This window comes from Maniola hyperantus, chromosome 17 (genome assembly GCF_902806685.2).
Source record: "Maniola hyperantus chromosome 17, iAphHyp1.2, whole genome shotgun sequence".
Taxonomy (NCBI): Eukaryota; Metazoa; Arthropoda; class Insecta; order Lepidoptera; family Nymphalidae; genus Maniola; species Maniola hyperantus.
The window spans coordinates 95,523-121,389 of NC_048552.1; the positions used below are offsets into that span (position 1 = coordinate 95,523).

At 48.7% G+C, this 25,867-nt stretch overlaps 1 protein-coding gene across 1 annotated transcript; it reads right to left on the reverse strand.

Moving 5' to 3' along the window:
* Window positions 1–1,237: 1,237 nt before the first annotated feature.
* On the reverse strand, window positions 1,238–3,195 carry LOC138403513 (uncharacterized). The gene is made up of 3 exons (XM_069504372.1): window positions 2,583–3,195; window positions 1,429–2,336; window positions 1,238–1,309 (listed from the first exon to the last, which is right to left on the reverse strand). Exons 1-3 carry the CDS (start codon window positions 3,193–3,195, stop codon window positions 1,238–1,240), a joined length of 1,593 nt encoding a protein of 530 aa, XP_069360473.1.
* Between the last annotated feature and the right edge of the window lie 22,672 nt (window positions 3,196–25,867).

Genomic DNA, 25,867 nt, shown 5'->3' on the forward strand with positions numbered 1-25,867 from the left:
ACTTGTGCTAACACTGTAGCAAGCTCCTCATATGTTACTGTAGTGTCTCCTATTACTTTTAAATTACTTACTTACTTATACTATACTTTTTATTACTTATAAAAGATGGCTTTTTGTGCTACACACCATGGTTTCTTGAATGTCTGATGCATGTAACACACTCTTGGTAGGTTTTGCTTGGTTTGCCCTTAGAATCCAATATTTTGATCTCATATAGCTCATCGTTATTTGTGGACCTCTATGCTTAGTTCTCTGATGTGTATCTACAATTAGTAACCTGCTAAGATGGCTCTTAGCTGGCAAAATTATAGGATGCTGTACATCAAACTCCACTTGAGATTTTTGGATATGCCCGCCGATTCTTAGGATCCCATTTTGATCCAAAATGGGACAAAGCTTGCGTAGCTGACTCCTTTTGGGTATGCACCCTTGAAATGTTAATTGCTTTATTTCTTCGTTGAATGCAATAGCTTGAACTTGTTTGATGCAATTATCTAAAGTCTCATTCATTTCCCTCAGTGTAACAATTTTACTGAAAGTTGGACGTTTTTCTTTAGGTAATTTTAAATTTAAAAATCTTCTGCAGTATGACATTATTCTCAACATTCTTGATAGAGCTGAATATTTATTCCAAATAAGATCCTCCTCGGTATGTGATAAAGCAATTAACAAACTCACCCTTTCCTCTTCATGTGTATCTTCAATTTCAGAAATGTTTCTGAATGTATCTAGTGTAAGTAAACAGGTTGGCCCTTTCCACCATAACTCGTGATTCCACAATTCTGCAGCATTCAATCCTCGTGAGGGGCAATCAGCTGGATTAGTACCTGTAGTGACATGACCCCACTGCTCATAATCTAGTATGTTTAATATATCTGAAACTCTGTTACTAACAAATGTATTGCATCGACTCGGCCCAGCCTTTAACCAAGCTAGAACTATCATTAAATCTGTTATTCTATTCCAACTCACTCCCAATATCTTGACTAGACTGTTATTAGCCTTAAGTGTAATCGAATCATCATCTCTTTTATTTTGTCCAATGTAGGTTAGTAGCGTATCATCATTGCTGCACCATTTCTGAAGTTGAAATCCACCTAAAGTCATTAATTTATTCATTTCTTCATAAATCTGTAAGGCCTCTTCACGACTATCACAGCCGGTCAGTAAGTCATCCATAATATAATAATCTCTTTTTGTAATCTCGGCTGCAATAGGATACTTTGTTTTTTCATCATCAGCTAATCTTTGTAGAGTTTTCACTGCCAGATATGGTGCACATGCAGTTCCAAATGTTAATCTCAACAGTCTAAAATGAATTACAGGTTTATCAGGTGAGGATCTCCACAGTAATCTCTGAAAGTTTGTATCTTCCTCAGCTACACGTATCATTCGATACATTTTCACTATGTCTGCAGCAAGACATACCTTATGCACCCTCCATCTCATTAGTATATGTCGCAAATCTTGTTGCAGTTTAGGCCCAACAAGTAGGCAGTCGTTTAGAGAGACACTGTTGACTCCGTCCTTACACAAGGCATCATAAACCACACGTACCTTAGATGTAGTCTTGTCTTCTCTCAAAACGGCGTGGTGAGGAAGGTATACTGCCTTAGGATTATCTACCTCCTTAGCATCAACTTCTATCATGTGATTTAAATTTATGTACTCATCCATCACCTGTGTATATTCTCCTTTAAGTTGCTCATTCTTCTTTAATTTTCTTTCTAAAATCTCTAATCTCTTACCTGCTATTTCTCTTGAATTTCCATATTGACACTCTGGCTCTTCATTTTTAAATGGCAATTTCACAATGTATCTTCCTTCTTCATCTCTAACGGTTGTGGAATTGTAGTATTCTTCACATCTTTCCTCTTCCCTTGATAGTTTCTTCACTATACTATTAGGCTCATTTTCCAACTCCCAAAATTGTTTTAGTATCTCATCCTCTTTAACGTTGATATGTAGACTTGTAAAATATCTCCTCGCTGAAGTTGACTCCTCTGACATCTTCCCTGATAGTACCCAGCCAAGAATTGTTTTCTGAGCTAATAAGTTTTCTTGCGGGTGTTTTATGATGCCCTCTAACAATATATCACTATATACTTCAGCTCCAAGAAGAATATCTATTCTTCCTGGTGTTGTGTATCCTGGGTCCGCTAACTCTAGATTCTCTAACTCTGACCACTCAGGAGTGCTAAGGTTAGTAGTGGGTAACAGTGTTGTTAGTGAACGCAATACATATGCATTTACACAGACTGAAGCTCTGGGATTGTGGCGTGATTCCACGATAAGTGAAACCATGTGTTTGATTCTCATTTGCCCTTCTCCCACACCTGACACCCAACCACTGACTGATTTACGTGTTAAATTAAGAAACTGTACAGTTGATTCTGAAATGAAACTCGCTTGTGAACCCTGGTCTAATAAAACTCTCACTACTCGCTTACAGCCATTTTTAGTTCTAACAAATACATTCGCAGTCGCTAATAATACATTATTTGTTACATGCTCACTAGAAAAGTTACTTACAATATGTGTGTCGTTAGAGTTTGACAAATTTTGCACCTCGCTCATAGTACCTGTCCGAGTTGTTTCAGCCACTTTTGCATTCTCATCCTTCTGCTCTTTCTCTTCCTTTTCAAAATGGAGAAGTGAGTGATGTCGTCTTCCACACCGTCTGCAGTTTGCTATTCTTCTGCATTTATAGACTGAATGAGAAGGAGAAAGGCAGTTGAAACATAAACGGTTCCTCTGTACAAAGTCCTGTCTCTCTTTGGTCGGTATTTCACTAAATCTCTTGCACCTAAAAATGTAATGATTATTAATGTTACAAAACGCGCACTTTTGATCACTCTTTACACTATCTTCGTCAACGCTGACATGGAACGCCTTGGGTTTAGCCGGAGGTGTCCACCGTTTCCCTGCCCTGCTGGTCTCTACCATCTCTAAAGCTCTGAATCTTGCCTCTAAGAAATCCTTTAATTGCTCCCATGTTGGTAACTCATCGTCGCCCTTGCTGAGATCTTGTTCCCATAGTTTGACACTTTCTGTGTCTAATTTTGACACTACCACATAATTTATGAACAGATCCCAGGTCTCTGTCTTGACTCCTTGGCTTTTTAATGATTTTATACACATTGAGGTGGTGTCGACTATGTTTTTGATGGCAGATGCAGACTCTATACTTATCATTTTTTGACCAAAAAGAATTTTCAAAATTTCATTACAATTATATCTTTTGTTGTTGTATCTTTTGATTAGTTGACTCCATGCCTCTAGGTAGTTGGCGTCCGTTGTAGGCAGATTGCGTAACATTAACTCAGGTTCGCCTTTTAGGTTACTTTTCAAATAGTGTAATTTTTGTACAGGTGTTAATCGTTTGTTTTCATGTATTAATGTGCAAAATAGATCATAAAAAGTCTGCCATTCCTCGTACTTTCCATTAAATATAGGTAATTGAATGACAGGTAACTTAACCTCATTGATTGATTTCTCTGTAGTTGGCTGTGTAGTTGTTGTCTCTAAACAATGAGGCTGCAAGTTTTCTTTTAACACGGTCTTATATTGTAAGTATAAATCCTCAAAAATCTCGTACGTGTTGTCCTTATGATAACTCATGGTGACAGATTTGTCCAGACGACTCGCTTTGTAAATGATGTTTTTATGCCCTTCCGTGAACTCTTTCCATAATTGTTCCAATATTTCGAGGCGTGACTCAATATATGACTGTCTTAATCTCTCTCTTGGTGACTTTTTGAAGTTTTTATCAGAGCGCCTCAAGTTTTCTAACAACTCGTTTTGGTATGCGATCAACTCTTCCATTGTGGTACGTGTATAGGTTATGCGTAGTTAATTACGGTGAACAAACTCAACTCAAAAGAACGTAATTAACTTAACTTTACACGTTGTATAATAACTCAATCCTTGTTTTAAATCTCACTCGCGTGTTTTTTATACTTTTAATCGCAATAAACTGACATTTACTTTGCAATTTCGTTTCACGGAACAACGTGGCGAACTTCATACAAAAAAAACTGCCGTTCGGTCACGTAGGCACTAGGACTTCGCTCGGTCGCCGGCCGTAAGATCCGGCTCGAAGGACCATATGTCAACGCGATAGGATTGAGTTTTGCTCGATTCCACTGGAGAGTGTGATTTTTAATAAAAGACGCGTGCACTCTCTTTGAAACTTTAATTGTCACTAGGATGATGCAATAATGCAATGAAAAGTTGCACCATATATATACTACTCTTTTACAACATCATATTATATTTAGACATTCCGCCCGCCAAAGGACTCAGTCCTTTCAGAATACAACACTAAATATAATACATATATCAATAACTCAGTAAACAACTTGAAACAAGAAGTATCTATGTGGACTGTATATCAATGGTTTTCAAAGTAAGTATATGGTAAGTACTAAATACCTATAAAGTTTATACAATTTTACATTAGAATTAAGTTAAACACACACCTTAGATTTAAGTATAAGTACCTACCTACACAGATTATTAGTTAGAAGTATGCATAAGTACCTAAGTACATTGTATTAAGCAAATAATCATTTAGGCCATAATATAGACAGTTTGTAAGTATCTAGTACCTAAGTGATCATTTTACTTTCATATAGATAATTTAGATATCAAATAGCCTTAAATTTTAGTTCATAAGTACTCAGTTACATGTAAATTAGCTCTTAGACATAATTGATACCTAATTTTTAAAGTAAATTAATTTAACATAAGTTTTTAGTCCTAAGAATTAGAACATAATACAAGAACCCTTGTAGCATTATTATGAAACAAGTTTGACTGATCACCATACCAATTTATACAAAGAATTATGCTTTTACAACTCATTTTTATACTAAATAATGATAATTAGTGCTAAATTTTATAAGAAATATTGGTGTGCTGATCAAAGTTAGTCGAAGACAGTACTCATATCTTAAGCCTATGATTACATCAATAATGTACAAAGTTATATAGTATACTTATAAAATCAACTCATATAATGTACAAGAAACTCTGTTGTTTGTGTTTTTTAATAATAAAAAAGTTAAGAATCACAATCTTGTTTTGTTATTTTACAAATTGAGGTGGTGTCGACTATGTTTTTGATGGCAGATGCAGACTCTATACTTATCATTTTTTGACCAAAAAGAATTTTCAAAATTTCATTACAATTATATCTTTTGTTGTTGTATCTTTTGATTAGTTGACTCCATGCCTCTAGGTAGTTGGCGTCCGTTGTAGGCAGATTGCGTAACATTAACTCAGGTTCGCCTTTTAGGTTACTTTTCAAATAGTGTAATTTTTGTACAGGTGTTAATCGTTTGTTTTCATGTATTAATGTGCAAAATAGATCATAAAAAGTCTGCCATTCCTCGTACTTTCCATTAAATATAGGTAATTGAATGACAGGTAACTTAACCTCATTGATTGATTTCTCTGTAGTTGGCTGTGTAGTTGTTGTCTCTAAACAATGAGGCTGCAAGTTTTCTTTTAACACGGTCTTATATTGTAAGTATAAATCCTCAAAAATCTCGTACGTGTTGTCCTTATGATAACTCATGGTGACAGATTTGTCCAGACGACTCGCTTTGTAAATGATGTTTTTATGCCCTTCCGTGAACTCTTTCCATAATTGTTCCAATATTTCGAGGCGTGACTCAATATATGACTGTCTTAATCTCTCTCTTGGTGACTTTTTGAAGTTTTTATCAGAGCGCCTCAAGTTTTCTAACAACTCGTTTTGGTATGCGATCAACTCTTCCATTGTGGTACGTGTATAGGTTATGCGTAGTTAATTACGGTGAACAAACTCAACTCAAAAGAACGTAATTAACTTAACTTTACACGTTGTATAATAACTCAATCCTTGTTTTAAATCTCACTCGCGTGTTTTTTATACTTTTAATCGCAATAAACTGACATTTACTTTGCAATTTCGTTTCACGGAACAACGTGGCGAACTTCATACAAAAAAAACTGCCGTTCGGTCACGTAGGCACTAGGACTTCGCTCGGTCGCCGGCCGTAAGATCCGTTCGATTGGACCATATGTCAACGCGATAGGATTGAGTTTTGCTCGATTCCACTGGAGAGTGTGATTTTTAATAAAAGACGCGTGCACTCTCTTTGAAACTTTAATTGTCACTAGGATGATGCAATAATGCAATGAAAAGTTGCACCATATATATACTACTCTTTTACAACATCATATTATATTTAGACAGACTACATTCTATTTTGCAGTTTTAGAGTTTTGCGGGCGCTTCAAATACTGAAAATAGCTTTGTGGCTACTTCATACATTTTACATTGTTTATCTTAAAGTCCAACAAACTAAGGTAAGTAAGCGATGAGGTATTGTGTCAACGAAGTGACGTCATCCGGATCAGCCTCACCAATGGGTGTTCCTCAAGGCTCTGCCAGGTCCTTTCATGTTCTTGGTATACATACTTAAACGATTTACCATATTTTGTCCAAAATATTGAATTGTTTGTGCGATATTGTACCTACTATTTGCTGACGATAGATACCTGAGTCTTGGATTTTTAAAGTCGATAGAAATAAGTATGTAATTATTATGCTGCAAGTTGTAGGTAGTAGAGGTATCTATGGGTGTCTCATGTTGCGGAAATCTGCTTTGCAATACGAGTTACGACAGGTAAATGGAAGCAAGTAATACATTAACCATGCAGCTGCCTGCGAGTTGCGACTCACACAGGTGTACGTACAGTGAAGTGACGTCACAACAGGCTGATGTAAGCGGCTTGCAGCTTGTTACTTGTTAGGGAATCGGGCTCCGACCGATTTACACATACGGACCTACCGACCAATGTCTGTGTAGCTTCGGTATACAGTACTGCCTCGTAATCCTCATCGCTGAGGGTCTTTATAGCTTCCCATTGATCACATAATGGTAGGGGCTATCTATAATATGTTATGCTACCAGATCCTTCAGCATACAACTCGCCTGACAGTAGGATTTCGTCTCTCATAATATTACTGTACTCCTATTCTCTCCGTGCGTTTCGGATAGCCGTCCCGTCGGCATACGAAGTGAAGGAATAGAGAGTGCACCTGTATTGGCTCATACATTAGGTATGCACTGCAGTTTAGTGTATGTGTCCTGCATACAGCGTACCTAGCTCGGTAGTTGCTCCGTCAATCAACGACATGACCGAAATTCTGTCTGAACAAAATAATATTATACCTACCTAGGTACCGCAATACAAACTATTTTAGTTCACGACTAATGAGCCTGTACGTATTACGTTCCTAACAACGATGTGGCATTTCATGACAATACAATAAGTAGGTATATAGCTTGCACTTTAGAGACTGACACTGCCTGCATTTTGTTCGAAGCAATATCTTATTATCTTAGTCCACGCAGCGGCCACACGGACGAAGTCGCGGGCAATAACAAGTTACTTTATCGTCGAAATCCTACGAGTGTGAGCTGGAATATCTACAGCGCTATTGTTGGCACTTCGTTACAAAATATAATCTACGACAATGCATACCAAGTGCGAACCTACCACGTTGCCAAATGAGGAGCACAGCACGGTAGAGCACGGCACGGTAGAGCACGGCACGGTAGAGCACGGCACGGTAGAGCACGGCACGGTCCAAACATCGTATGTAGCCGCACCGGCAAGCCGCTCTCGAACTTACTCCGTGGTATTAGCGGTGCAGATTGCCTGAACATTAATATGAATACGATGCAGTTAAGGTGCTCGCACACTAAGTAGCACACGCCGTACGCACCGAACGCAATACATTTTATAGTAAACGCTGAAAATTATTATTGAGTTCCTCTGACTTTATTCGGCCACGGCAGCAAATCTCAATGGAGCCAAGTATCACATAGCAGTATAGTGTGTGCACTAACACAGGCGCTCTGTCTATTCCCTCACTCTCATAGTCTGATGCTGCGGCAGTCCGACACGACGATACGTACGACCAACGGCTTTACTGACTATCGTGATGGAAAATTGGCACTAAACTATTTCAACTTGGGCATACAATGCTCGTATGCCTTTATGACCTGCACGCGATTACCTACTTGTAAGAGGTAGAACAGTCTTATTAAATGAGCCCATACACCTATCGGTCTTGCTGGTAACGTGGTAACTAGCCACGCTCGTAGACTGGGACCGAGTCAGTTGTTAATTTCCTAAACTATCCCAGTCTATTTAATCGAATCCATGACCTTACTTGTAAGATCATTGAGGTCACCGCTGAACCACGGGTTACCAGTTGGGTACCAGGCGTACCTACAAGTAAAATATGGCACTTTTGATGACGAACAGTGCGTTACGAGCGGCCGTTGCGGCGATGGGCGTGCAGCTTTACCCAGACTCCGGCGTTATGTGCAGGCAGGTGGCAGCACAGTCGTCGTGGCGAGGAACAGGAAGCCGCGAATGCAGCTGAAAAGGTATCTCGTCAGTGTGTGAATTCACATTGTGTTGCTTGAATACATTGCTGACTATTAGACATTGCCTGATGGGAGGCTTCGGCCGTGGCTAGTTACCACCCTACCGGCAAAGCCGTGCTGCTAAGCGATTTAGCATTCCGGTACGATGCCGTGTAGAAACCAAAGGGGTATGGGTTTAATAAAAACTGCCATTCCCCTTCCAGGTTAGCCCGCTATCATCTTACACTGTATTATCACTTACCATCAGGTGAGATTTTAGTCAAGGGCTAACTTGTATCTGAATAAATAAAAAAAAGACTGGATGACCTTTCAGAGTCCAGGGGTGAATGTTACGAGCCTCGATATCTCAACCGGTAAAGGAGTGGACTGAAAACCGAAGAAAGGTCGACGGTTCAAACCCCGCCCGTTGCACTATTGTCGTACCTACTCCTAGCACAAGCTTGACGCTTAGTTGGCGAGGAAAGGGGAATATTAGTCATTTAACATGGCTAATATTCTTTAAAAAAATAATATATATAATATTATGATGGAATGGAAATGTCACGGGTAACGAAGGCTGTATTATATCGTATGTAACACAGAATTCTAATTAGCGTCATAGAAATGGTATATGTTAAGGAATAGCAATGTGGCGGATGATATATCCAAAAAAGTAGGGGTCTCCGAATTTTTTTGCAATCGCATCGAGTTGGATGTCAAAATATGAAAGAGGAAAAATTCTGAGATCATAAAATATAAAAGTGGTCGAAAAAACATTTTTAGACATGCTACGCGCAGCACGTGCGTGGCGTAGCAGGACATGCTACGGAAAGCTTTTGTACGACAGTGGTTTGCATTGCAGAATGAATCTTCTTCTTAGCGTTTTTTTTTTTCATAATTCATAATTTTTTATTGCAAAAAATACACGTGAAGTGGTGTTACAATATTAACTGTACCTTTCCGTACCGTTCCTTGTATTACAGGTTAGTTACTGGCTACCGCGTAAGGTAAGTTAGGTAAGAAGCGCGATACGCCATCAGTGGCCGCCGCGCGTCGCCGCGATCAGTGTGCAGTCTTTAGCGAGATGAGAAATCTGTGGAAAAAACAAGAAGTAGGCATATTAATAAAAGGAAACATGTCTGCCAGGCTGCTGGCTGCTGGCTGCTGGCTGCTGGCTGCTGGCTGCTGGCTGCCGGGGCACGGGGTCGCGATGACACATGGCGCGGCCGCAATTATATGTAAATCCCGGCACATTAGCGCGTCGTGCGCGGTCGCACTGTCTCACGGCAGGCTACGGTTGACGTCCACTCGAAGTTTTCAGTTTTCAGGTAAACAAAATTTATTTAATAAAATTCAGCATGTCCTTTCTCGTAGAAAACCTAACAATGCCAGTTATGTGGCAGGGTTTTAAAAAGGTACATTAGAATGTAATTATTTTAACAAGATTTTACACTATACTTGGCCTGGCTAATCATTGCCTCTTCTCGTGCACTGTCCTAACTTTGAGACGGGACGTCATGACGTCACTCCGCCGTTCCGCCGTGGTTACGTCATCAGTTCGCTCTAAGTCGTCATGCCTCTCGTGTGACGTCGTTTTCCCGATAGCTACCATCTCGTGTATGGATGGAGCCGAGCCCTGGCATTGACAGCAGTTTAAGCGCGCCGCCACTAACTGCCGCCGCGCTAGTAACGCTACCTGTCGCACGGGAACCGCGCCGCACCGCACCGCACCGCACCGCACCGCACCGCACCGCACCGCACCGCACCGCACCGCACCGCACCGCACCGCACCGCGCCCCACCCGCGCGTGAATCACGTTAATTGAATACTCCATTTAGATCGTTGTTACCGCACGCGGCACCTAACGCCGACTATGGAACACTAATGACTTACCGCTGACAGTGGCCTCTCCAGCAGCCGATGGGGATGCATAAGGATACGCTCTAAGCTCCACGAGGGACTCCATCGTCATTACCATCAGTGTTAAACTGATTGTCAGTAAGTTTAGTTTAGTATAATTTCAAAATCTTAAAGTTGGGCGACGCTTGCTGACACGGCGCGGGGCGGGCAGGGTGCGGGCGGGGGGCGGGCGGGGTGCGGGCGGGGGGCGGGCGGCGATGACGCATAAATCAGCGTGGTTTATTTTGTTACATTCTTACAGCGCTTCCGCAAACAAAGCCACTTCGCATTTGTCTCGCGCGTCGTATCGCGCGCCTCGCGAACAATGGCCGGAAGCTGCGGCGCGACACACCGGCGACCGGCGACCGGCGACCGGCGACCGGCGACCGGCGACCGGCGACCGGCGACATGTCGCACGACTAAGCGATGCTGTTCCTCATTGACTACGACGAACAGGGCGGACCTAGCTAAGTAGGTGTTCGTGTTGGCTTCTCTGTAACTCATCCATTTTCAAATGTTAGTCTGCCAATTTGCACTGGGCTAGCGAGGCGGACTATGGCCTAATACTTTCACATTCTGAGAGGAGACCTGTATTCTGTAGTGAGCCAGCGATGAGTTGATCGTGATGATGCCACTTAATTCTCTTGGCGGTTATCATTCTACAGCGGAAAGGTCGCACGCTCAGGCGCCAGGCGGTCAGTGGTCAATATAGTCAGTCAGTCAGTCAATTCTAATATCTAATGGTGATACAACAACTCAGTAGTACTACGAGTATAACGAAGAAGAACTCTTAGTAAACTGAACTACTTAATGAAAATGATTCGTAACTAAAATGGAAGTGAGTCTTCAGCAGTCGATAGCGGCGGCGGTGACGGCTGCGGCGGCGGCGGCTGCGGCGGCGGCGGCTGCGGCGGCGGCGGCGGCTGCGGCGGCGGCGGCTGCGGCGGCGGCGGCGGCTGCGGCGGCGGCTGCGGCGGCGGCTGCGGCGGCGGCGGCGGCTGCGGCGGCCGGCGGCGGCGGCGGCGGCGGCTGCGGCGGCGGCGGCTGCGGCGGCGGCGGCGGCTGCGGCGGCGGCTGCGGCGGCGGCGGCGGCTGCGGCGGCCGGCGGCGGCGGCGGCGGGTACAACAATAAACTAGGTAAGTAACATAAAATGCAATTAGTTAACGAAGTGCAATTCCGAGCAGTAACTAGTAGGAATCGTCTGAACGCGCCGGGACTCGGGAGCCGCAAGTGCCAACTTTAATTAAACCTAACTTGTGAGATGACGGCCGCGTCCTGCGCGAGATAACTCCGAGCCGCATCCAATGCACCCCAATCATTTCACTTTCAACTCTATGTACTGGCGATAGGGTCTGTGGTGGACGCATCACGCAGCTGAAGTTGGGAAGGTGGCTCGATGGAGACACGAGATGAAACAATATCGATATTGAGTAATAACTGTGGGGCTTCGGTTTCTGTGTAACGGTCCGCGCACACGGGCCACGCACATGGGCCACGCACACGGGCCACGCACACGGGCCACGCACACGGGCCACGCGCCTTAGTCCCGACTCCCGTGGCATCAGCGGCTACCTTTGGATTGATTTTTTTAAATACAATAGGTAGGTACTAAATGACACCCCCCACTTCGTCCGCGTGGATTTAGGTTTGTTTTAAAATCCCGTAGGAACTCTTAGTTTTTTTCGGTATAACAAGTAGCCTATGTCCTTCCTCGGGATGTAAGCTAACTCTGTACCCATCCAAACGTTGGGCCGAGCAAAGCTAACATCAGACAGACATTTATAATAATATTAAGTACGGATTTTCTATAAACACGTTTGCAGCGGCCACTAATCGTAGCATTGTTGGTTTCTACGGTATATATATATATACATATAAATACATAGCCACTAAAGTGATTACACAGCATGACTGAGGGTTACCCACAATGTTCTCAAAGGAGAGTGAAGTTTGGCCATCCGCACTGGCCCAGCGCAGTGGATTATTGTTATGCTAGTCGGCCAGTGATGACGTATCAATGTGTAATGCAAAGCGCAGGGTTACAAGTTGTGAGCCCAGCGCTCGTCTGGATACGACTGGCTGGGTTGTCGACGTCACAGACGTCTACCAACAAATCAGTTTTAGGAATACCACCTGAATGAAGCCAAAGCAGGTCAGTTAGTATATTTATTTTGAAATATTTTATATTCCTTACTTGGTGGATATAATCCATAAACGGCAAGTGGTCGTCTATTAGCGCTTCATATTAATTATCATCGCAAGTACAATCGGCGCGTCTCGGCCATTACATTAATTGCCATTTTCCCTTTCAAAGTAAGTACCTACTACAAATCCGTTCCGCGTTTTATTTTCTTGCTTTCCTTTTAAATGGCCGTTTTGTTCATAACTTCAGTGTTATTAGAATTTGTTAAGAAATGAAAGAGCTTGCTAATTATTTCATTGTTTTATCTTTGTACAATTAGTTATAGCCACTTATGTTTACCTATATCTCAACTGATAAAGAAAGAAAGAAAGAAAATAAAGAAAAGACGTTTATTTATACAATTGTGCCACACATCACAAATAAAGCTAAGAGCTGGTTATTCCAGCGCAATGATAAGCAATCAGTGTTAAGTATTTTTCACTTCAAAAACGTTTCTAAGTGTGAGTAAAAATAAAGTTCACTTTATAGATCTGAACATAACATTATGATGGTAGGAGTTTCATTCAACTTTTAATCTTAATCAATTTCTTCGCTTAGGCTTCGGACCGAATTGCGGGAAACACGGCTCAAACCTTCCACCAGAACAAAGCGGCATTAATTTAGAATTTAATAATTCCAATATTGCCTCTGCCGGGAATCGAACTCGGAGTCACCCGATTCGAACTGCAGGAAGGCGGAGTGGTCGCGCCGAGGTAGCTTCAATAATGATGTTCAATAATGAGCTTCCATTTTTGCCGTCACTTGTTCGTCCGCCCTCGAAGCGCTCCTCGCAACCATTAGGCAGGTACGCGCGAATCGCTCGGAAAGCAACGGAGACAAAATTTAATGGCTACTTGAATTAGATGTCGCTCGCACTCCACAGCTAAGATACCCTTCACTTTACAAAGGTCTTCAGCTCCGGTGAGTCCGGTGACGGATACGCAGCTAATAGACCCTTCACTTTACAAAGGTCTTCAGCTCCGGAGAGTCCGGTGACGGATACGCAGCTAATAGAATATTTTGTTCGTCGCGAGGACAATGGCTTACATCGGCGACGAGTCGCGCGCACTCGCGTTCGAGTCGCGACGCGGGCCGAGCTGCGACATAACATCAGTAACCACGCCCAAAGACAATGGTAACTCATGAAAGTTTAGGCTCATGTAGATTATTTTCTGGCTCTCCTTCTTCGATTATCTCTATCTTCTGATAAAAATCGATCACGCTCATTATTGAGCAACGTGGACCGAATCGGCAATTGGATGCTTCGTGCCTCGGAGGCCGCGTTGAGCCGTCGCGCGTCTGTCATTAGTTCTTACTTATCACCAATAACTAATGACCGACCGACCGAATCCTAGAGTGGAAATCACGTACTCGGGTTTGCGACAGAACAGCGAGGCTCTGAGACACTGCGCACTGCAATTACCTTTATTAAAAAACCTACGAAAACCCGTACTTATGATTAATGTGTAGGTAGTACGGCCTTCAAAAATGGGAAAGAAAAGAAAGAGAAAGAGTGCTGTAGTCATATAAAGAGAGCGCCATACATTGACATATTAGCGCCATATCTTTGTGTAAAAGACTCCCAAATATGTCACTGTTCTTGCGCGCGTTTGTTATTTCACTTCCACTAACAGAAATGCTAACTACAAACTCGATTTTTCCACAAGGTACTTACCTGTTTCAGTGGTGAAGCGCTTTCTTGTTATAAGCGGGAGGTCCTGGGTTTAATTGGAATCAGAACTGAGGCGCACTGTTAAGAAAACTTAGTTATTAACATCTCAGTAAGTAAATTTCAACAAACGTGTCGCGGCGCGGGTTGCGTTGCGGACTGTACGAATGTCGGAGTTGCGGACTGTACGAATGTCGGAGTTGCGGACTGTACGAATGTCGGAGTTGCGGACTGTACGAATGTCGGAGTTGCGGACTGTACGAATGTCGGAGTTGCGGACTGTACGAATGTCGGAGGTGCGGACTGTACGAATGTCGGAGTTGCGGACTGTACGAATGTCGGAGTTGCGGACTGTACGAATGTCGGAGTTGCGGACTGTACGAATGTCGGAGTTGCGGACTGTACGAATGTCGGAGTTGCGGACTGTACGAATGTCGGAGTTGCGGACTGTACGAATGTCGGAGTTGCGGACTGTACGAATGTCGGAGTTGCGAGTTGGCGCTACTTCATCGGCAATCCTGAAAGTGTTAAAACGAAACTGGAAAATTGTTCTACTCCGGAAACTTCCTAACTTTCAGCGTTTAGAAAAGCGGAGCGTGCAGCGACAACTAAATACTTACCTACTTTACCTTAGTTATAGTTATAACTACTTAAACTTAGTTACGACTTAGGGGGAAAATAAGAATAAGAATAATTTATTTTAAATTTAGAATTTAGACACCAGAAACGAGTTTCCTACCCTCTGCACTATTCCTACACAAATGCGCAAGTTTTTATTCATACAGTAAATAATAAATAATTGGATAACTACTTTACCGAGTTCCTTTTAAACCAATAAAATCAAGAAGTATAGTAAGAATAAAACAGCCTTTTTTTTTTGATAGGTAACGAAAACTATATAGGAATGAAGTAACCAGGGCAGTACATCATGGGGCACATCTCCTCCTCCGTGGCTACTCCGTGGCCGGCTCGTGCGGAGAGTCGGCGAGAGGTCGGTGCTATGTGTATGTGTTGTGTAGATCATTGGGCACATCTCCTCCTCCGTGGCTACTCCGTGGCCGGCTCGTGCGGAGAGTCGGCGAGAGGTCGGTGCTATGTGTATGTGTTGTGTAGATCATTGGGCACATCTCCTCCTCCGTGGCTACTCCGTGGCCGGCTCGTGCGGAGAGTCGGCGAGAGGTCGGTGCTATGTGTATGTGTTGTGTAGATCATTGGGCACATCTCCTCCTCCGTGGCTACTCCGTGGCCGGCTCGTGCGGAGAGTCGGCGAGAGGTCGGTGCTATGTGTATGTGTTGTGTAGATCATTGGGCACATCTCCTCCTCCGTGGCTACTCCGTGGCCGGCTCGTGCGGAGAGTCGGCGAGAGGTCGGTGCTATGTGTATGTGTTGTGTAGATCATGGGGCACATCTCCTCCTCCGTGGCTACTCCGTGGCCGGCTCGTGCGGAGAGTCGGCGAGAGGTCGGTGCTATGTGTATGTGTTGTGTAGATCATTGGGCACATCTCCTCCTCCGTGGCTACTCCGTGGCCGGCTCGTGCGGAGAGTCGGCGAGAGGTCGGTGCTATGTGTATGTGTTGTGTAGATCATTGGGCACATCTCCTCCTCCGTGGCTACTCCGTGGCCGGCTCGTGCGGAGAGTCGGCGAGAGGTCGGTGCTATGTGTATGTGTTGTGTAGATCATTGGGCACATCTCCTCCTCCGTGGCTACTCCGTGGCCGGCTCGTGCGGAGAGTCGGCGAGAGGTCGGTGCTATGTGTATGTGTTGTGTAGATCATTGGGCACATCTCCTCCTCCGTGGCTACTCCGTGGCCGGCTCGTGCGGAGAGTCGGCGAGAGGTCGGTGCTATGTGTATGTGTTGTGTAGATCATTGGGCACATCTCCTCCTCCGTGGCTACTCCGTGGCCGGCTCGTGCGGAGAGTCGGCGAGAGGTCGGTGCTATGTGTATGTGTTGTGTAGATCATTGGGCACATCTCCTCCTCCGTGGCTACTCCGTGGCCGGCTCGTGCGGAGCGTCGGCGAGAGGTCGGTGCTATGTGTATGTGTTGTGTAGATCATTGGGCACATCTCCTCCTCCGTGGCTACTCCGTGGCCGGCTCGTGCGGAGAGTCGGCGAGAGGTCGGTGCTATGTGTATGTGTTGTGTAGATCATTGGGCACATCTCCTCCTCCGTGGCTACTCCGTGGCCGGCTCGTGCGGAGAGTCGGCGAGAGGTCGGTGCTATGTGTATGTGTTGTGTAGATCATTGGGCACATCTCCTCCTCCGTGGCTACTCCGTGGCCGGCTCGTGCGGAGAGTCGGCGAGAGGTCGGTGCTATGTGTATGTGTTGTGTAGATCATTGGGCACATCTCCTCCTCCGTGGCTACTCCGTGGCCGGCTCGTGCGGAGAGTCGGCGAGAGGTCGGTGCTATGTGTATGTGTTGTGTAGATCATTGGGCACATCTCCTCCTCCGTGGCTACTCCGTGGCCGGCTCGTGCGGAGAGTCGGCGAGAGGTCGGTGCTATGTGTATGTGTTGTGTAGATCATGGGGCACATCTCCTCCTCCGTGGCTACTCCGTGGCCGGCTCGTGCGGAGAGTCGGCGAGAGGTCGGTGCTATGTGTATGTGTTGTGTAGATCATTGGGCACATCTCCTCCTCCGTGGCTACTCCGTGGCCGGCTCGTGCGGAGAGTCGGCGAGAGGTCGGTGCTATGTGTATGTGTTGTGTAGATCATTGGGCACATCTCCTCCTCCGTGGCTACTCCGTGGCCGGCTCGTGCGGAGAGTCGGCGAGAGGTCGGTGCTATGTGTATGTGTTGTGTAGATCATTGGGCACATCTCCTCCTCCGTGGCTACTCCGTGGCCGGCTCGTGCGGAGAGTCGGCGAGAGGTCGGTGCTATGTGTATGTGTTGTGTAGATCATTGGGCACATCTCCTCCTCCGTGGCTACTCCGTGGCCGGCTCGTGCGGAGAGTCGGCGAGAGGTCGGTGCTATGTGTATGTGTTGTGTAGATCATTGGGCACATCTCCTCCTCCGTGGCTACTCCGTGGCCGGCTCGTGCGGAGAGTCGGCGAGAGGTCGGTGCTATGTGTATGTGTTGTGTAGATCATTGGGCACATCTCCTCCTCCGTGGCTACTCCGTGGCCGGCTCGTGCGGAGAGTCGGCGAGAGGTCGGTGCTATGTGTATGTGTTGTGTAGATCATTGGGCACATCTCCTCCTCCGTGGCTACTCCGTGGCCGGCTCGTGCGGAGAGTCGGCGAGAGGTCGGTGCTATGTGTATGTGTTGTGTAGATCATTGGGCACATCTCCTCCTCCGTGGCTACTCCGTGGCCGGCTCGTGCGGAGAGTCGGCGAGAGGTCGGTGCTATGTGTATGTGTTGTGTAGATCATTGGGCACATCTCCTCCTCCGTGGCTACTCCGTGGCCGGCTCGTGCGGAGAGTCGGCGAGAGGTCGGTGCTATGTGTATGTGTTGTGTAGATCATTGGGCACATCTCCTCCTCCGTGGCTACTCCGTGGCCGGCTCGTGCGGAGAGTCGGCGAGAGGTCGGTGCTATGTGTATGTGTTGTGTAGATCATTGGGCACATCTCCTCCTCCGTGGCTACTCCGTGGCCGGCTCGTGCGGAGAGTCGGCGAGAGGTCGGTGCTATGTGTATGTGTTGTGTAGATCATTGGGCACATCTCCTCCTCCGTGGCTACTCCGTGGCCGGCTCGTGCGGAGAGTCGGCGAGAGGTCGGTGCTATGTGTATGTGTTGTGTAGATCATTGGGCACATCTCCTCCTCCGTGGCTACTCCGTGGCCGGCTCGTGCGGAGAGTCGGCGAGAGGTCGGTGCTATGTGTATGTGTTGTGTAGATCATTGGGCACATCTCCTCCTCCGTGGCTACTCCGTGGCCGGCTCGTGCGGAGAGTCGGCGAGAGGTCGGTGCTATGTGTATGTGTTGTGTAGATCATTGGGCACATCTCCTCCTCCGTGGCTACTCCGTGGCCGGCTCGTGCGGAGAGTCGGCGAGAGGTCGGTGCTATGTGTATGTGTTGTGTAGATCATTGGGCACATCTCCTCCTCCGTGGCTACTCCGTGGCCGGCTCGTGCGGAGAGTCGGCGAGAGGTCGGTGCTATGTGTATGTGTTGTGTAGATCATTGGGCACATCTCCTCCTCCGTGGCTACTCCGTGGCCGGCTCGTGCGGAGAGTCGGCGAGAGGTCGGTGCTATGTGTATGTGTTGTGTAGATCATTGGGCACATCTCCTCCTCCGTGGCTACTCCGTGGCCGGCTCGTGCGGAGAGTCGGCGAGAGGTCGGTGCTATGTGTATGTGTTGTGTAGATCATTGGGCACATCTCCTCCTCCGTGGCTACTCCGTGGCCGGCTCGTGCGGAGAGTCGGCGAGAGGTCGGTGCTATGTGTATGTGTTGTGTAGATCATTGGGCACATCTCCTCCTCCGTGGCTACTCCGTGGCCGGCTCGTGCGGAGAGTCGGCGAGAGGTCGGTGCTATGTGTATGTGTTGTGTAGATCATTGGGCACATCTCCTCCTCCGTGGCTACTCCGTGGCCGGCTCGTGCGGAGAGTCGGCGAGAGGTCGGTGCTATGTGTATGTGTTGTGTAGATCATTGGGCACATCTCCTCCTCCGTGGCTACTCCGTGGCCGGCTCGTGCGGAGAGTCGGCGAGAGGTCGGTGCTATGTGTATGTGTTGTGTAGATCATTGGGCACATCTCCTCCTCCGTGGCTACTCCGTGGCCGGCTCGTGCGGAGAGTCGGCGAGAGGTCGGTGCTATGTGTATGTGTTGTGTAGATCATTGGGCACATCTCCTCCTCCGTGGCTACTCCGTGGCCGGCTCGTGCGGAGAGTCGGCGAGAGGTCGGTGCTATGTGTATGTGTTGTGTAGATCATTGGGCACATCTCCTCCTCCGTGGCTACTCCGTGGCCGGCTCGTGCGGAGAGTCGGCGAGAGGTCGGTGCTATGTGTATGTGTTGTGTAGATCATTGGGCACATCTCCTCCTCCGTGGCTACTCCGTGGCCGGCTCGTGCGGAGAGTCGGCGAGAGGTCGGTGCTATGTGTATGTGTTGTGTAGATCATTGGGCACATCTCCTCCTCCGTGGCTACTCCGTGGCCGGCTCGTGCGGAGAGTCGGCGAGAGGTCGGTGCTATGTGTATGTGTTGTGTAGATCATTGGGCACATCTCCTCCTCCGTGGCTACTCCGTGGCCGGCTCGTGCGGAGAGTCGGCGAGAGGTCGGTGCTATGTGTATGTGTTGTGTAGATCATTGGGCACATCTCCTCCTCCGTGGCTACTCCGTGGCCGGCTCGTGCGGAGAGTCGGCGAGAGGTCGGTGCTATGTGTATGTGTTGTGTAGATCATTGGGCACATCTCCTCCTCCGTGGCTACTCCGTGGCCGGCTCGTGCGGAGAGTCGGCGAGAGGTCGGTGCTATGTGTATGTGTTGTGTAGATCATTGGGCACATCTCCTCCTCCGTGGCTACTCCGTGGCCGGCTCGTGCGGAGAGTCGGCGAGAGGTCGGTGCTATGTGTATGTGTTGTGTAGATCATTGGGCACATCTCCTCCTCCGTGGCTACTCCGTGGCCGGCTCGTGCGGAGAGTCGGCGAGAGGTCGGTGCTATGTGTATGTGTTGTGTAGATCATTGGGCACATCTCCTCCTCCGTGGCTACTCCGTGGCCGGCTCGTGCGGAGAGTCGGCGAGAGGTCGGTGCTATGTGTATGTGTTGTGTAGATCATTGGGCACATCTCCTCCTCCGTGGCTACTCCGTGGCCGGCTCGTGCGGAGAGTCGGCGAGAGGTCGGTGCTATGTGTATGTGTTGTGTAGATCATTGGGCACATCTCCTCCTCCGTGGCTACTCCGTGGCCGGCTCGTGCGGAGAGTCGGCGAGAGGTCGGTGCTATGTGTATGTGTTGTGTAGATCATTGGGCACATCTCCTCCTCCGTGGCTACTCCGTGGCCGGCTCGTGCGGAGAGTCGGCGAGAGGTCGGTGCTATGTGTATGTGTTGTGTAGATCATTGGGCACATCTCCTCCTCCGTGGCTACTCCGTGGCCGGCTCGTGCGGAGAGTCGGCGAGAGGTCGGTGCTATGTGTATGTGTTGTGTAGATCATTGGGCACATCTCCTCCTCCGTGGCTACTCCGTGGCCGGCTCGTGCGGAGAGTCGGCGAGAGGTCGGTGCTATGTGTATGTGTTGTGTAGATCATTGGGCACATCTCCTCCTCCGTGGCTACTCCGTGGCCGGCTCGTGCGGAGAGTCGGCGAGAGGTCGGTGCTATGTGTATGTGTTGTGTAGATCATTGGGCACATCTCCTCCTCCGTGGCTACTCCGTGGCCGGCTCGTGCGGAGAGTCGGCGAGAGGTCGGTGCTATGTGTATGTGTTGTGTAGATCATTGGGCACATCTCCTCCTCCGTGGCTACTCCGTGGCCGGCTCGTGCGGAGAGTCGGCGAGAGGTCGGTGCTATGTGTATGTGTTGTGTAGATCATTGGGCACATCTCCTCCTCCGTGGCTACTCCGTGGCCGGCTCGTGCGGAGAGTCGGCGAGAGGTCGGTGCTATGTGTATGTGTTGTGTAGATCATTGGGCACATCTCCTCCTCCGTGGCTACTCCGTGGCCGGCTCGTGCGGAGAGTCGGCGAGAGGTCGGTGCTATGTGTATGTGTTGTGTAGATCATTGGGCACATCTCCTCCTCCGTGGCTACTCCGTGGCCGGCTCGTGCGGAGAGTCGGCGAGAGGTCGGTGCTATGTGTATGTGTTGTGTAGATCATTGGGCACATCTCCTCCTCCGTGGCTACTCCGTGGCCGGCTCGTGCGGAGAGTCGGCGAGAGGTCGGTGCTATGTGTATGTGTTGTGTAGATCATTGGGCACATCTCCTCCTCCGTGGCTACTCCGTGGCCGGCTCGTGCGGAGAGTCGGCGAGAGGTCGGTGCTATGTGTATGTGTTGTGTAGATCATTGGGCACATCTCCTCCTCCGTGGCTACTCCGTGGCCGGCTCGTGCGGAGAGTCGGCGAGAGGTCGGTGCTATGTGTATGTGTTGTGTAGATCATTGGGCACATCTCCTCCTCCGTGGCTACTCCGTGGCCGGCTCGTGCGGAGAGTCGGCGAGAGGTCGGTGCTATGTGTATGTGTTGTGTAGATCATTGGGCACATCTCCTCCTCCGTGGCTACTCCGTGGCCGGCTCGTGCGGAGAGTCGGCGAGAGGTCGGTGCTATGTGTATGTGTTGTGTAGATCATTGGGCACATCTCCTCCTCCGTGGCTACTCCGTGGCCGGCTCGTGCGGAGAGTCGGCGAGAGGTCGGTGCTATGTGTATGTGTTGTGTAGATCATTGGGCACATCTCCTCCTCCGTGGCTACTCCGTGGCCGGCTCGTGCGGAGAGTCGGCGAGAGGTCGGTGCTATGTGTATGTGTTGTGTAGATCATTGGGCACATCTCCTCCTCCGTGGCTACTCCGTGGCCGGCTCGTGCGGAGAGTCGGCGAGAGGTCGGTGCTATGTGTATGTGTTGTGTAGATCATTGGGCACATCTCCTCCTCCGTGGCTACTCCGTGGCCGGCTCGTGCGGAGAGTCGGCGAGAGGTCGGTGCTATGTGTATGTGTTGTGTAGATCATTGGGCACATCTCCTCCTCCGTGGCTACTCCGTGGCCGGCTCGTGCGGAGAGTCGGCGAGAGGTCGGTGCTATGTGTATGTGTTGTGTAGATCATTGGGCACATCTCCTCCTCCGTGGCTACTCCGTGGCCGGCTCGTGCGGAGAGTCGGCGAGAGGTCGGTGCTATGTGTATGTGTTGTGTAGATCATTGGGCACATCTCCTCCTCCGTGGCTACTCCGTGGCCGGCTCGTGCGGAGAGTCGGCGAGAGGTCGGTGCTATGTGTATGTGTTGTGTAGATCATTGGGCACATCTCCTCCTCCGTGGCTACTCCGTGGCCGGCTCGTGCGGAGAGTCGGCGAGAGGTCGGTGCTATGTGTATGTGTTGTGTAGATCATTGGGCACATCTCCTCCTCCGTGGCTACTCCGTGGCCGGCTCGTGCGGAGAGTCGGCGAGAGGTCGGTGCTATGTGTATGTGTTGTGTAGATCATTGGGCACATCTCCTCCTCCGTGGCTACTCCGTGGCCGGCTCGTGCGGAGAGTCGGCGAGAGGTCGGTGCTATGTGTATGTGTTGTGTAGATCATTGGGCACATCTCCTCCTCCGTGGCTACTCCGTGGCCGGCTCGTGCGGAGAGTCGGCGAGAGGTCGGTGCTATGTGTATGTGTTGTGTAGATCATTGGGCACATCTCCTCCTCCGTGGCTACTCCGTGGCCGGCTCGTGCGGAGAGTCGGCGAGAGGTCGGTGCTATGTGTATGTGTTGTGTAGATCATTGGGCACATCTCCTCCTCCGTGGCTACTCCGTGGCCGGCTCGTGCGGAGAGTCGGCGAGAGGTCGGTGCTATGTGTATGTGTTGTGTAGATCATTGGGCACATCTCCTCCTCCGTGGCTACTCCGTGGCCGGCTCGTGCGGAGAGTCGGCGAGAGGTCGGTGCTATGTGTATGTGTTGTGTAGATCATTGGGCACATCTCCTCCTCCGTGGCTACTCCGTGGCCGGCTCGTGCGGAGAGTCGGCGAGAGGTCGGTGCTATGTGTATGTGTTGTGTAGATCATTGGGCACATCTCCTCCTCCGTGGCTACTCCGTGGCCGGCTCGTGCGGAGAGTCGGCGAGAGGTCGGTGCTATGTGTATGTGTTGTGTAGATCATTGGGCACATCTCCTCCTCCGTGGCTACTCCGTGGCCGGCTCGTGCGGAGAGTCGGCGAGAGGTCGGTGCTATGTGTATGTGTTGTGTAGATCATTGGGCACATCTCCTCCTCCGTGGCTACTCCGTGGCCGGCTCGTGCGGAGAGTCGGCGAGAGGTCGGTGCTATGTGTATGTGTTGTGTAGATCATTGGGCACATCTCCTCCTCCGTGGCTACTCCGTGGCCGGCTCGTGCGGAGAGTCGGCGAGAGGTCGGTGCTATGTGTATGTGTTGTGTAGATCATTGGGCACATCTCCTCCTCCGTGGCTACTCCGTGGCCGGCTCGTGCGGAGAGTCGGCGAGAGGTCGGTGCTATGTGTATGTGTTGTGTAGATCATTGGGCACATCTCCTCCTCCGTGGCTACTCCGTGGCCGGCTCGTGCGGAGAGTCGGCGAGAGGTCGGTGCTATGTGTATGTGTTGTGTAGATCATTGGGCACATCTCCTCCTCCGTGGCTACTCCGTGGCCGGCTCGTGCGGAGAGTCGGCGAGAGGTCGGTGCTATGTGTATGTGTTGTGTAGATCATTGGGCACATCTCCTCCTCCGTGGCTACTCCGTGGCCGGCTCGTGCGGAGAGTCGGCGAGAGGTCGGTGCTATGTGTATGTGTTGTGTAGATCATTGGGCACATCTCCTCCTCCGTGGCTACTCCGTGGCCGGCTCGTGCGGAGAGTCGGCGAGAGGTCGGTGCTATGTGTATGTGTTGTGTAGATCATTGGGCACATCTCCTCCTCCGTGGCTACTCCGTGGCCGGCTCGTGCGGAGAGTCGGCGAGAGGTCGGTGCTATGTGTATGTGTTGTGTAGATCATTGGGCACATCTCCTCCTCCGTGGCTACTCCGTGGCCGGCTCGTGCGGAGAGTCGGCGAGAGGTCGGTGCTATGTGTATGTGTTGTGTAGATCATTGGGCACATCTCCTCCTCCGTGGCTACTCCGTGGCCGGCTCGTGCGGAGAGTCGGCGAGAGGTCGGTGCTATGTGTATGTGTTGTGTAGATCATTGGGCACATCTCCTCCTCCGTGGCTACTCCGTGGCCGGCTCGTGCGGAGAGTCGGCGAGAGGTCGGTGCTATGTGTATGTGTTGTGTAGATCATTGGGCACATCTCCTCCTCCGTGGCTACTCCGTGGCCGGCTCGTGCGGAGAGTCGGCGAGAGGTCGGTGCTATGTGTATGTGTTGTGTAGATCATTGGGCACATCTCCTCCTCCGTGGCTACTCCGTGGCCGGCTCGTGCGGAGAGTCGGCGAGAGGTCGGTGCTATGTGTATGTGTTGTGTAGATCATTGGGCACATCTCCTCCTCCGTGGCTACTCCGTGGCCGGCTCGTGCGGAGAGTCGGCGAGAGGTCGGTGCTATGTGTATGTGTTGTGTAGATCATTGGGCACATCTCCTCCTCCGTGGCTACTCCGTGGCCGGCTCGTGCGGAGAGTCGGCGAGAGGTCGGTGCTATGTGTATGTGTTGTGTAGATCATTGGGCACATCTCCTCCTCCGTGGCTACTCCGTGGCCGGCTCGTGCGGAGAGTCGGCGAGAGGTCGGTGCTATGTGTATGTGTTGTGTAGATCATTGGGCACATCTCCTCCTCCGTGGCTACTCCGTGGCCGGCTCGTGCGGAGAGTCGGCGAGAGGTCGGTGCTATGTGTATGTGTTGTGTAGATCATTGGGCACATCTCCTCCTCCGTGGCTACTCCGTGGCCGGCTCGTGCGGAGAGTCGGCGAGAGGTCGGTGCTATGTGTATGTGTTGTGTAGATCATTGGGCACATCTCCTCCTCCGTGGCTACTCCGTGGCCGGCTCGTGCGGAGAGTCGGCGAGAGGTCGGTGCTATGTGTATGTGTAGATACTCGCCGACACACGAGCACTCTACTTCTCTATATGCCAGTTAATTATGCCCGGCTTAGGATTATTAATTACATCATTATCGAAACACTGTTTGCTCTCATTTGTACAAAGCTCTAGTGTGGGATTATCCACAAACGAACAGTAGGATGGGTTTCTATTGCATTGGTGTACAAATATGACTCCGAGTACGGGTTTTATTTTGTCATGATGACAATCACGGTATTTTTATGTAATTTGATTCAATTTAAGACTAAATAAATAAATAAAATAAAAAATAAAAATAAAATCATTTTATTGCAGGTCAGGGACCCATATCAGACATGTTGCCCGCTAGTTCGCTTGTTTTTTTTTAAAAACCCGCTTTGATATTTCGGGATAAAAGCTAGATCTTTAAGTATGCTCCTGCGAAAATCACGTAAATCCGTTGTTCCGTTCCGGCGTCATTCAAAGTCAATGTCGAAGTCAAAATTCATTTATTGCATCCATTCATTGATTGAAGGACGAACCAACAAACAAAATAATAAAACACACTTTTGTATTAGGTTTTTGACAATCTGTGGGATTTCACAATATCACTCGCTTTGAAGAAGGACTTATTGTGAGTTGTACATGCTTGAGAGTTCTCTTGTGTGTGAAGTCTTCCAATACGTACTCGGTCAGCGTGGTGGACTACGGCCAAACTCTGTTCGTTCTAACCTGTGCTCAGTAATGGGCTAGCGATGCAGATGATAAATGGTTAAGTAAAGTATTATATTCCTAGGTATAAATAGTTTGTTGGCAAGCCTGCTGCAATGGTTGATTTATCAACCTGTTTAGTGGAACGAAGTGAGGGGCGACGGCGAATACACTGTTCGGCCCAACGGTTCCGTTCAGTCAGTCAGTTTCACGCGCTGTTTCTTTTCACTTTTCTTTTTGTCTCCTTATATAAGAAACAGAAGTGAATATTTAAGTACGAGTGAAATAGGCACGTGTTAAAAACAGTTTTATAATGCTTCCCGTGTAATCCATACAAACGAGCTGGCTCGAGACGTTCCAGTGCTAAAGTCTGTGTGCGGTGCGGTGCGGTGCGGTGCGGTGCGG

Excerpts from the sequence above, each read along its gene's own strand:
- LOC138403513 (XM_069504372.1), bottom strand. The coding sequence starts at position 3,195 with ATGATAAGTATAGAGTCTGCATCTGCCATCAAAAACATAGTCGACACC. Across the intron at positions 2,337-2,582 it reads GGCTGAAACAACTCGGACAG|GTGTGGGAGAAGGGCAAATG; the intron begins GTACTATGAGCG and ends GTTGGGTGTCAG. Across the intron at positions 1,310-1,428 it reads TGAGATGGAGGGTGCATAAG|ACTGTTGAGATTAACATTTG; the intron begins GTATGTCTTGCT and ends AATTCATTTTAG.